At 40.7% G+C, this 12,621-nt stretch overlaps 1 protein-coding gene across 2 annotated transcripts; it reads right to left on the bottom strand.

Moving 5' to 3' along the window:
* Window positions 1-1,962: 1,962 nt before the first annotated feature.
* On the bottom strand, window positions 1,963-12,007 carry vamp4 (vesicle-associated membrane protein 4). 2 transcript variants are annotated; one of them, XM_089000223.1, is made up of 9 exons: window positions 11,866-12,006; window positions 10,626-10,752; window positions 10,294-10,404; window positions 8,443-8,489; window positions 6,968-7,018; window positions 6,254-6,354; window positions 5,143-5,222; window positions 4,997-5,048; window positions 1,963-3,137 (listed from the first exon to the last, which is right to left on the bottom strand). In XM_089000223.1, exons 2-9 carry the CDS (start codon window positions 10,626-10,628, stop codon window positions 3,112-3,114), a joined length of 471 nt encoding a protein of 156 aa, XP_088856349.1. In that variant the 5' UTR covers window positions 10,629-10,752; window positions 11,866-12,006; the 3' UTR covers window positions 1,963-3,111. The 2 variants fall into 2 exon arrangements, with proteins under 2 accessions (XP_088856349.1, XP_088856350.1); XM_089000224.1 differs by lacking the exon at window positions 10,626-10,752 and having other exon boundaries at window positions 11,866-12,007.
* Window positions 12,008-12,621: the final 614 nt, after the last annotated feature.

Raw genomic sequence — 12,621 nt, forward strand, 5'->3', positions numbered from 1 at the left:
TGTTCTTTTAAACTGCTGCCAAGCCATTAAAAAATGAAATGACAGTATTTAGAAGACAGCAAAGGATCTCCCTTCTGACAAAATTTACTTCAAGATATTTACATCCTCATAACACCCGCTATATTCTACCTGGGCATGTCCACTTCCTTCCAAAAGTATTGAAATACAGTAATACCTTGGCTTACCAACTTAATTGGTTCCCAGAAAGTGTGTAAGGCGAAAAGTGTGTGTTCCAAACATTAATTTCCCGTAGGAAACCATTAAAATGTGAATAATCTGTTCCCAGGTCCCTATAAAACATAATTTTCAACTAAATAAGCCTTAAAACTACCCACACTATACCTTATTTTATTTATAATAAATGTGCTATGGTATTGTAAAAACAAACTGTACTGTCTAATAAAGTCATTTTATTTACCTTTGTGATGGTCGTTGATGGCTCGATGGAATGGATAGCTTTTTGCATAAAGTGTCCCAAGGAGCTCTGGGTTGTACATCTTAGAAGTTGTAGCAACATATGCAATCTGAGCTTGATTGATGGCATATTTTAACTATCAATAAAGTTGAAGCGAGTCCAAATTTCACAGTTTTCTATCCATGTTCTCACCTTTTCACTGTTGTTTTTTGTTTTCACTTTTGTTTTTTGTTTCAAGCTCTGTCGTCTCCCTTTCGTGTGTGTTTCTGTTTCTGTAACCCCTCCCCCTGCTCACTGCTGCATGAGTCTTGTCCCCTCACTCCTCTACCACGGATCTTGACCAATCACGTGCGGCTTTAACCGAAGACTGGGGCCGGGGAATAGCCGGGAAGAAAAAGCTGGCCTCCATTTCAGGTGCTCCAAGAACCGGCTCGTTCGCGAACGACACATCACTCATTGTGGCGCTCCGTGTGTTTCTCGAAAAATAGTTCATATGCCAAGGTTAAATTCACGAGAATATAATCTTGGCATATGAACTATTTTCGTAAGGCGAAAGGTTTGTTAGCTAAAGCGTTCGTAAACTGAGGTATCACAGTATAAGAGACAGAATCTTGCTGGAATTGAGTGAATCCTTGCCATTTTACATACAGAATGACCGTAAATGTTCGTTTCAAAGCAAAATGTTGAACTAGGTTGACATCTGAATTGTCAATTTCTACACTGTGAGACTAATAAAGGTTCATCTAAATTTAATCTAATTAAATGTACCATATTTTCTGGAATACAAGGCGCACCTGCAACGAATGACATTTAAAAACCTTTTCCATACATAAAGTGCACCGGATTATGAGGCGCATGGTCAGGTTTAAAAAAAAATATTTTCTTTTAGATGCGCCTTATAGTGCTGAAAATACAATAATCTTATGATCTGCCCACATGACAAAAATCTGATTTGTCCATATCTCTCGTACATGTACTTTAGATTTGGATTAAATGAAGAATTTCAAGACAGTCAAAAGGACTTGAAGAGGAACGAAAAAAAATATTTGCAACCGGATTCTGATTAATCTTCTGATTGTAAAATTAAACAGATTTAATCCATCCTTTTTTCATCCATTTTAGGGGGGAGTGGTCATCATTTTTTGACTAATATAATCCTGGCCTAATAATAATAATAATACATTTCATTTACAAGCGCCTTTCAAAACTCTCAAGGTCACTTTACAGTCACCAGATCAGTTTTTCTGTGGGTGAGTAGCGGCAGCCACATGCGCCAGCGTCTAGCTAGCTAGACAGCTAATAGATAGTAAATAGATCGCTAGCTAGGTAGCCAGCAACGGTGACCACGTTCAATCGGGTATAACTCAAATAGATCAAGCTAGCTAATATAATATATTTCTAACTAGCTAGATAGCTAATTAGACAGCTAATAGATAGCAAATAGTTAGGAAATAGATAGCTAGTTAGGTAGCCAGCAATAGTGACCCCGTTCAATCGGGAATAACTCAAATAGATCAACATTAAACAGGAAAACAGATTTTTTTTTTTAAAGCACTTTTATTTCAGCGTACGGATTGGAATGCTCAGGGCAAATTGTCACACAATCAATATTTACATCTTAGAATAAATTAAAAAATAATACACAGGAAAAAAAAAGCAATTGGTATTTAGGTGCAGACCATTTCACACAGGAAAAAAAAGTACACAGAGATGGACATGAATCAACCCCCATTATCAGATTCAACGACTAAAAAAAAAAAAGATGCATACCTGTCAATTTATACATTTTCCCCGGATTTTATTGTTTTTTTTTTAATCATGTTAGATAATGTACGTCGTACTACAACTTTTATCCGATAATTTTCTTTTAAAATTGTGAACTGGTGTGATAAAGACCATTTTGGCTCAAATCCAATTGGTCTCAACTGCTGGGAGCCAACGACAATGATGTTGCCGATCACTACTATTGTCACGGTAAACCAGCAAAAGTAATCCTTAATCGTGTATATATACTATATATATATTTATTGCTGCGTACAGTAGGATTGACAAAAGCGTTTATTTTTATCATTTCAAATAATATACGGCGTACTACAACTTTTATATGGGCATTGTAATCATTTATAAGGGCAGCTATTAGCTATTAGTTGACAGGTATAAAAATGGAGGATGGCTACATCACCCCAGAGGACATTCATAACATGAAGGTTTTCATTTTTGACCCTTTAACCGGCAAAGAGCAACATGACACATTTCTAATATTTGCTTTCCTGAAACCATTGAGCTCATAGCTCAAAACAAAACAAAATATACAACATATTTTTTTAAAAATGTCGGTTGGGAGTTTCATTCATTTCTGCACATCCAGTTTCACTTTTAAGTCGGGTAAATTGTTCATTGGAGAAAATATACACAATTGGGAGTCCAGTGGACAGAAAATGATCATTTCCATGAAAGAAGGACTAAAGAGAAATAAAACGATCAAAAGTTCGCCATTGTGGTTTTCAGTCGCATGGGCTTTCCTCTCAAAATCGATTGGCAGGCTATATACGATATTGTCACAGATTGAACTGTTCTACTTGCAGCAAAAGAGGGACGCATCCAAAGAAACCGAATTTACGCTTTCTGCACCCGATTGGAGGACCGTGTGATGAGATGAGGAAAAAGTGTAGCATGTCGCACTCCTGCCTTGGATACTAACGATACCGCAGGATCACGGGAACTGAAGGGAGACCAGAGATGAAGAGACGATTAATCCCACAAGGTATGATCAACTTTATGACTGGGGGAGCGGTTAAAATGGGGGTGTGTATCTTTCCAAAATGGCTGCACCGGTTTGCCGGTCAGTTGTAGGTCACACAGACATGAACAACAATCCATACTCATCATCTCATCTATGGATGAATTAAAATGTTCAGTTAATGTGCAATGCATGTTTTTTTGGAATGCACGAGAAAACCCGAGTATCCGGAGAAAAGCCATGCAGGCACGGGGAAAACATGCAAACCCCCCACATAGGAATCAAACCTAGCACTGGCACTGTGAGTTTCAAATTTTCAAGGCAGTGCTAAATAACAAAAATTAAGCTTGCAGCATTTGCCTTTTGTCCAGGCTTGCGCTTTGTTACAGCTTCAGCTATATAAATGAAACTGTATATATTGTATTGCATTTTGTACAGCACCTCCATTTCAAGCTCAGATAACTCCAGACCCATATAACTTAGGAATTAGCTCATTCACTGCCAGACATGTGCAAAAATGTGTCCACACCACAGAATATCGAGTTTTAGGACTACATAAACATTCAATGCAGGGTAAGAAACTGTAGATTGTCTTCTTTCACCAAAAAGTGAATTCCTAAATTATAAGGGTCTGGAGTTATATGAGCTTGAAATGAGGGTGGCTGTCCAAAATACAATGCAATACATATGTACGTATTGGTTTATATAGTGCTTTAACAACAGTTGAAACAGGAAAAAGCGCTAACATGGAAAAAACGGGAAATGCTGACCCTTGTGGAAAAGATAAAACATTGCCAGAGGCCATGGTTTGCGCTTTATCGGCACACAAGCATGAAAAAACAAAACCCGAACAAATTCGGGAATGCCGCTCTAAATCATATTTTTAATTCCCGAATACATTTGTGAATGAGTTAACTAGTGACAAATTAATTATTGAAAATGACAAAAACCCTGGTACTGGAGTGGACACATTACAGTCAAACCTCGGTTTTCGAACATCTCGGTTCTCATCCCGTTCGGTTTTCAACCAAAAATGTCATATTTTTTTATGCCCCGGTATACAACCGAAATTTGGTTCTCAACCAAACTGAGTGCATCTGAATGCATCACTCGACTACCCTCCGCTTCCTTATACGTCACTTCCTTCTATGTCACGTCTTCCTCATTGTGACCGACGCATTAATATTGTTGTTGTTTTATTTTTGCGAAAATGCAGACATATTTGGTTAAGATCTCCTGAATAGTATGATTTTGAAGCAAGCAGAGGACGGTTTGAAAAGTTAGTGTGCCCTGTGTTTGCCCGAAGACAGCTGGGATAGGTGCCAACACGGCACGTGGCAAAAAGAAAATTGGTGAAAATAAAAGTTTGTTTTTATAGAATTTTACACATGACCTGCTCTATTATTAAGTTTTTATCCGGTTTATGCGATGAAATAGTTAACAAGTCGTTTTCTAGACTTTGAACGGATTAAGATATTTTACATTGATTTTAATAGAAAGTGCTGTTTCGGTTTTTGAACAAATCGGTTTTCAAACAGGTTTCTGAAACAGATTGATGGTCGAAAACCAAGGTATCATTGTATTTCAAATCATCTGGCAGTAAATGAGTTATATCAAAAACGATTTTCTGATGAAAATGGTTTTTTTTTACGCCCTCATAATTATGTGGCCTAAGTTTTTCTCATCGACCCATTTTTTGTTTTTTTTCTTCAATTCTCCGACTGACAGATTAACCTCCGACTTAAAACGAGGCACAACCACAGGAACAGGAACTGCATCATGAACCGCCAATCACCTGCGCTGTAATGGGTATTGCAAAGAATTCAAACGAAGATACTCACTGATTATTATCAGCAGGAGACCAATCACGACCAAAGCGATGATCATCTTCATCTACGGGACGATAAGGCACACGAGCTTTATAAATCAAATCAAATGATCTGCAGGTGAAAGAAGGGTCGGGGGAGGGGGGGGGGTGACAATGCACCTTCATGTTCCGCCACATCATCCTCCTGTGCAGCTGTTTGGCTCGGCTGCTGAAGGCCGACGCGTTGTCCGATAGGCTCTCTGGAAAAATTAATGATGGGGAGAGGGGGGGGAAAAAAAAGCACATTGAGGACACGTGAGGAGACATTTTAGAAGTTTGTTTGGACTGGTGCTAAGGTGACTCAGACCGCACGGCTATTGCGCAAGGTTCCAGAACACAAAAGTCAGCCATTTTGTTCAGAGCAGAACAAAAACACATTTACCGCTTACTACTTAACTCTGTGTCATGTATTCAGCGCTTAGCCGTCGCCTGGATACCCGCCGCTGTTAATGTAGCGATTCCTGGCAATGTAAACGGACCTCCCCTGTTGTGAGTCTTTGTCGCGTATCCGCCGCCTTTTTTTGGAGAAGACGCTTGTTAACCCATAGGAATGTAACCATGCCCGACGTCTAAAGTCCGTGGGTGGTAAACGGGCGCTCGAGGGGAACGCACTCGTGCAATTTGCGTGCAAATGTGTTCCACGTGTTGGCCGCGTCGACGCAACAATAGCGTAGACGCCAAGCGACTGTTGACCAACTAACGTCTTCATTGGCGAGGTGGTGACATGTTTGATTCAAATGTGTAATTGGAACTTTTACATGCAATTACCGTAGTTTGCTCCGAGGCGGTGGCGCATGTGGCTGCCGCTGCTAACCCACAGAAAAACATATCCTGTGACTGTAATGTGATTTTGAGAGTTTTGAAAGGCGCTTAGAAATGAAATGTATTATTGTATCTATTAGCTAGCTATTTAGCTTTGTGTTGTCATATTATTTAATTTGTTTTTTGTGTGTGGCTACCTTTACGGCAGCTCCTGTATTTTGTTTTTCTACTTCTTACTTTCATCACTTTGCTGCTGTGAAATGTTAATTTCTCCACTGCAAGACTAATCCAATATTTGGAAACCGTTTGATTCATTGAAGGTGTGCCTTATGGTGCGGTGCCCCTTATATGGCCCTTATATATGGCCTTATTCATCAGAAAATATTGTATTTATATTACAGTACGATGAATACTTAAAGATCAGATTTTTCTTTTTCTTTTTTTGAGGTGAGGCTCAGCAAAGACTTACCCGACTTGTCCTGCAGGTCGTCGAGACGCTCGCCCCTCTCGATCACCTTGGAGATGTTCTCCTGCATTACGTCGATCACCTCGTCCACCTGCGACTGCACACTGAGCACCGTCGAGACAACAGTCATCCACAGGTACATTTTTAAAAAATAGGCAAATGTGAAATTTCATACTTAGATAACTCCATACCCATATAACTTAGGAATTAACTTTTTTTCTGATGAAAGAAGCGAGTTTAAGGTTTCAAACACTGTATTGAATGTTTACATAGTCCTAAAACTCAATATTCAATATTGGGTTTGCAATTTGAGTGAAAATAACAAAAACCATGGCACTGGAGTGGGCATATTTTTCACATATCCTGGCAGCGACTGAGTTAATTTTTCAACATGGCTTTAGCGGCCTCTTGTGGAATTACGTAAAATGTGCATAAAATGCAACGTAGAATTTGAATTTTCAAATGATATGTGCTATTGTTAGCTCCAATTGCTCCCTCACATGAAAGCTCTAAGTGATGGGCTGCAAGGTTATCATTAGGCCAGACAGCAGTTGGGGGTGGTGGAAAGCGGAGGTCTCTGGAGAGGATTACACAACAACATGCAATTCGCTAACTACCTGCAAGCCTCCGGTAAACACAACCAGACGATTATGTAATGCACAGACACAGGGTGGACCGACTGTGTTGCATCGTGGGAAGGAATGTGTTTGGACTCACTGTTTGAGCTTGTCATTCTGGCCTCCCAATCGGGGTCCCGTGGGGCCGCGCCTGGAGAACGGGCAGAAATCAAGGTTTTGGAGAGCACTGCGGGACTGTAATTGCTAAAAGCTGGCTATTACCGTAAACAGGGTGGGCTAAAAGTACACACAGGCGCAGGTAAAAAAAAAACAGTTGCTTATTTTATATTTATCTGTGTTTAAAAGACTGATTCACCTTCTGAATTTAAAATCTTTATTTTTTTTCTGTCTATATGTTTTTTTTGTTCAGGTTTAGAATTTCAAATCATGCTTTTTCATCATCCCGAGTGTTTTTGGTGACTTGTTGGAGAACCTAAAAGTATATACACATTTCATTTATAAGCGCCTTTCAAAACTCTCAAGGACACTTCTATACACACACACACACACACACACACACACACACACACACACACACACACACACACACACACACACACACACACACACACGCAACATCCGAGTTACGACCGGGTTCCCTTCTGACAAAACGGTTGTAAATCGAAAAGCATTCAAAATGGCCGAAGCGAGGTTTACACGACAGAATAGTACACGATGTCAATCTGTTGTTTTTAAAGAACATTTTCTATTGAATACTACTATATCCGAAACAGCTTACAGTTCAATTATAAATCTTATAACGTTTGTTTGTGAAGAAACACTTATTTTGTATCCTCAGTTTGTGCAATGCTGTAATATTCTCTGTCAAGATAAATGAGGCGTGCTGAATGTTGAGCGCATCTGGCAACGCAGCCACAACGCTACATATGGTCCTTTGACAGCAATAAAAACAATCGTTCTTATACAATGCTAGCGGTTGCTCCCTGTGCTGCGGCAAATAAACATCCTATTTGTTCAATCTCAACAAGAAGGACCATCTCGAGTCTTTATTCTACCAAATGCATCGCAAACACGCTGCAGATGTCAACAGCGTTGTCAGGCTGCCAGCGTAGCGGTCCCAGTCGTAGAATTTTAAAAAAAAAAGGGTCTGGCGGTCGTGGTCGTAACTCGCACCGGTCTTAATATATCTATGCAGGTAACATCCGACTTACGACCGAGTTCCATTCTGACCAAACTGTCGTAAGTCGAGATGGTCGTGAGTCGGAATCCATTCAAAATGTTGAATAGAGACTCGAAGGCTAAATGACTCGCAAAGTCCCCCATCTGGGGCCATCACGCGGTCGATTGCTGTGCGAGGGTGAGATGCTGGCTGGCTGGCTGGCCAAAATTGTCGTATGTGTTGCAGGCCTGCTAGCGTGTTGCGGTGCCAGGCGTAGAGTGATTTTTTTTTTTTAAATAGGGTCTGGAGGGCGTGGTCATAAGTCGGATGTTACCTGTACGCACGCACACACACACACACACACACACACACACACACACACATACACATACACATACACATACACATACACATACACACTTCTGTCCACCTGGTACATGCAGATACGAACTCACAGAAAAAAGTCTTCCTCCTCATCAGAGTCTTCCTCCAGCAGGTTCCTCTGTGGCGACCAAACAGGCAGGTTAGAAAACACAAAACGCTCTCCCAAATATGCAATGAGGTTAAGTCAGTGTTTAAAAATAATACAAAAAATATATATTTATCCAATATTGCCTTTGGAAAGGCATATATTTGTACTGGAGGTGCGCTGAACAGTGAGGTCGGTGAGGTTAAAAAGATTGCAGTTATGATGATGATGACGATGATGAGAAGCAGCTACAGGTTTGCTAACTATCCCCACCAAAGCCAACATCAAAAGCACCAAGTCCATACCGACCCGGGACCGGATCCAAAGTCTGAGCGTGGATCAAGAGTTAGCAGACCAGAGTCTAAAACAAGCAGCGACACCAAACACCCCTGACGCTATTCAGGGAGAATCAGCGTCGGATGGGATGCAATAAATTTCTCACAGAAGGTGAATAAGTCCCGCGCGGCTTTTGCTTTCCGATTGGACAATGCGGCAGCGGACGGCCACTGTTGCCAGGGGGGGGGGGGGGGGGATACGGCGCAGACACTCAAGGGTGGTGAACTCTCATGCCATTTGCAACTGAACCAGGAAATATCCCGCTCCATTTATGGATCTGGTAAATGTTGCCATTCATCTCTTTGATGGCCGAGGAAGTCGCAGATGCGCCTCTCAGATCTTAAGTTCATCTTTCAAATCTCTGCTCAGACCTTCCCGTGCTGAGTTTTCATGATCTCCATTTTATCTTTAGATAGACATACATTGATACCTCGGTTTACGAACCCCTTGTCTTACGAACTTTTCGGTTTACGAACATTACATTTATGAAAATTTTACCTTGGCATAGAAACTATTTTTCGGGATACACACAAAGCACCACAATGAGTGATGTGACGTTGGCGAACGAGCTCGTTCTCCTAACAAGAAAATGGCAGCTGGTTGTTTTTGTCCTCTATTCCCCGCCCCCAGTCTTTGGTTAAAGCCACGTGATTGGTCAATAAAGAAAGCAGTGAGGGGGGAGGGGGGTTAAACATTAAACAGACAGGCAGACGACAGAGAGACAGTGACAAAATGGCTAGAAAACAGTGACATTTGGACTCGTTTCAATTTTGATAGTTCAAAAGCAGATTGTAGAATGTAAGGTTAAAATATCCCATTAATCAGGCTCCACAAATAACCCGCACAAGCCATCTGTACACTCGATGCAAAAACCCAGCTAAACAGAACACAATTGATGAGGAACAAGGTAAAATTATCGCAGAGAAAGCACCTACCGGGGATCATTCCTCAAGATGGTAATAGAAGAAGGCTACGTTCCTCATCAAGTTTTTAATGCTGATGAAACCGGTCACTCCATTCCATCAAGCCATCAACGACCATCACAAAGGTAAATAAAATGACTTTATTATACAGTACAGTTTATTTCCGTAATTATTATACCATAGCACATTTATTATAGATAAAATGAGGTATATTTTGTATAGTTTTAAGGCTTAGAACATTATAAAGTAGAAAATTATGTTTTATGGGGACCTGGGAATGGATTATTCTCATTTTAATGGTTTCCTATGGGAAATTAATTTTTGGGATACACACTTTTCGCCTTACAGATTGTCTGGGAACCAATTAAGTTCGTAAGCCAAGGTATCACTGTATACCCAGCTGGTGGGTTGCCATGGCAACCAACAAAAATACGATCTTCAACTTGCCCTCATCCACGTGGCCCACAAGTTGTTGACACCGAGCTAAAAATTACAATTGGCTGCTACACACAGATAAAGACAAGAGACTGGTCAAGCCCCCTGCTCCCCCTTGCCCACCTCCCCCTCCTGTTCCTCACCCTCTCGCTGCGAATGGATCCCGTGACCTCATTGTCGTTGAGATGTCTCTTGAACTTGGGGGGCATGTTGTCGTCAATCTGCTGCTGCTGCTCCTCCCGATCGGGCTCCCTCTGTCGGAGGCAGAAGTGGGTCAAGGGGCCATACGGCGAAATGCTAATTTAATGATGTTCAATCCCCATGAATGGTAAGTTTTGAAAGGCGCTTATAAATCAACTGTATTATTATTGTTATTTACCCAGATAGCATTTTGATTGATGATATGTGTGTGTATGTTATGCAACACTTAAAAATTCAACAGTTTGATCTCGCTGGTCAACCATAAAACGTATACCATTGAGTCCAGTTCAGTTTTGAAACTGGTTGCGTGTTCTCCGCGTCCGATTCTGGCACGGTGACTGGAAACCTTTCAGGGCCTTTTCAGTGCGAGGAAGTTTCCGGTCAACATGTAAGAGAAGCGACTACGGCAAAGAAAAACACGAGAGAAAAGAGGGAGACAGAAAGCTGGCATGTTAAAAAAAATGTTGAAAAGAAAATGACAGGTTGTCAGAAAGTTAGTTAGTTAGCAGAGAGTAGATTGAGAAACATGAAAAGTCTTTCAAATTATGTCAAGTAATTTCAAAGTTGGGGTGATCGCAATATCCAGCTTCGGGGGCCATTTTGTTGACTCCGGGGGCCATTTTGTTGAACAAAAAAAGGTGGGTCAATGGTGATGGAAGGCAGAAAATAGTACAAAAAGAAAGCGCAAGGGTAAAAAAAACGGAGGAACGGCTGAGGAGACAAAAAAAGGAAGCTGGATAGGTATTCAAGTATTGGAAGGGAAAAAATAAATAAAAGCAGAGTTGAAGGAATAAAAATAAATTTCTTTCATAACTTTGCTGCTGTGAAATGTAAATTTCTCCACTGCGAGACTAATAAAGGCAAATCCAATCCAATAAAAGGAGCAATCAGAGAAAGGTGGAAGAAAATCGTCAGATGAATTACTTTTTAGCAACAGGTGGTAGAATTTAAGGATGCAAAATGGATGTCACAATGAATGAATGCAAAACGGATCGGGTGCATCTAAAGTAGGAAGGAAAGCAGCGACGGATGTTGGAATAAGGAGTCAGATTGAGGTGATAAGATTAGATTGATTGGAAGGAAGGGTTGGCGGATGAATGCAGTGATGCAGAATTAAAAGGTGTGTCAGTTGTAAGGAAAGAAATGAAGTCGGTTTACGCAAAATAAGTTTTGAAGGATGCATGAATATATTGCAACTCAAAGGAAAAGCAAAGCATGGAGCTACTTTTGGCCCACCTTGATAAACATAGCTACCGCATAGCTCCTAGATATAAACGTCAAATATAAATGTAGTAAAATATGCCCTGTTTTGTTTCAAAAATATCGTACTCTCCGTTAGTATCAAAGCAGATGCCCTTAAGCGCCATTTGAAAGCAAATCTTGCTGATTAAAGAAGCTGTGTCACTCCTCTGTGTCATGTCGTAGCATCCATGCGAAGCAACGGACGCTAACGGCACCGCCACCCGCCTCGGCCCGAAAAACGAAGCGAACCTCGACGTGGGAAAGGGACTCACGCTTCAAGGTGTCAGATTTGTGAGAACTTTCATCAAATGATGTCCAAGGCGAGGGCCATTGTGGATGTTGCAGAGCTTCCGTCGCCGATGCTGGAAGTGCTTTGTGATAGCTTGACACCGATCAGCTGACCAGGAAGTCGGCAGGAAAGCCGCATCCGCCCTCAACAAAATATTTTTAGGTCAGTAATATTTTACTGTACGATTTATTGACGTCGACTGAAAAGGCGAAACATTTCCACTTGATAGAAATTAAATTCTGTTTACAGTTTATAATCGCAAAAGGAGAGAGAACCAGGCTTCAGTTTGTCTTTTCTTTGCCTCGACTCTAGATGGCAGTGGCGCCTCCATTACAACCATTAAAATACGAAGAAGTACATCGCAAAGGGAGCGTTTTTAAAAGTAATTATTTTAAAAGACGTCGTTTTTTAGGTGCTATTGTTTCGTGATACTTATTTAAAAGTAAACAGCCTAATTTCATCCCACACTGGGAATATGTTCTGCTGCTATTAATATACAGGATCTGTTTCCATTTTAATTACACTAATAAAGGTAAAACACTGGTTTATTTTTATGAATTCGGTTCTAAGGACGAGCAGATTCGAATTTCTGTAAATTGCAGTAAATACATAAGCAGAAACAGTCAAATGCGTTCGACGGATTAGAAGACGCTCTGCTATTCATACAGGAAACATTCAATCGCCTGTAGGCGGCAGCACTGAGTTTGTTTAAATTCCATAACACAAAGAAGAAACAACC

The sequence above is a fragment of the Hippocampus bargibanti genome, linkage group LG07 (genome assembly GCF_051943395.1).
Source record: "Hippocampus bargibanti isolate YZ-2025 linkage group LG07, ASM5194339v1, whole genome shotgun sequence".
Classification (NCBI taxonomy): domain Eukaryota; kingdom Metazoa; phylum Chordata; class Actinopteri; order Syngnathiformes; family Syngnathidae; genus Hippocampus; species Hippocampus bargibanti.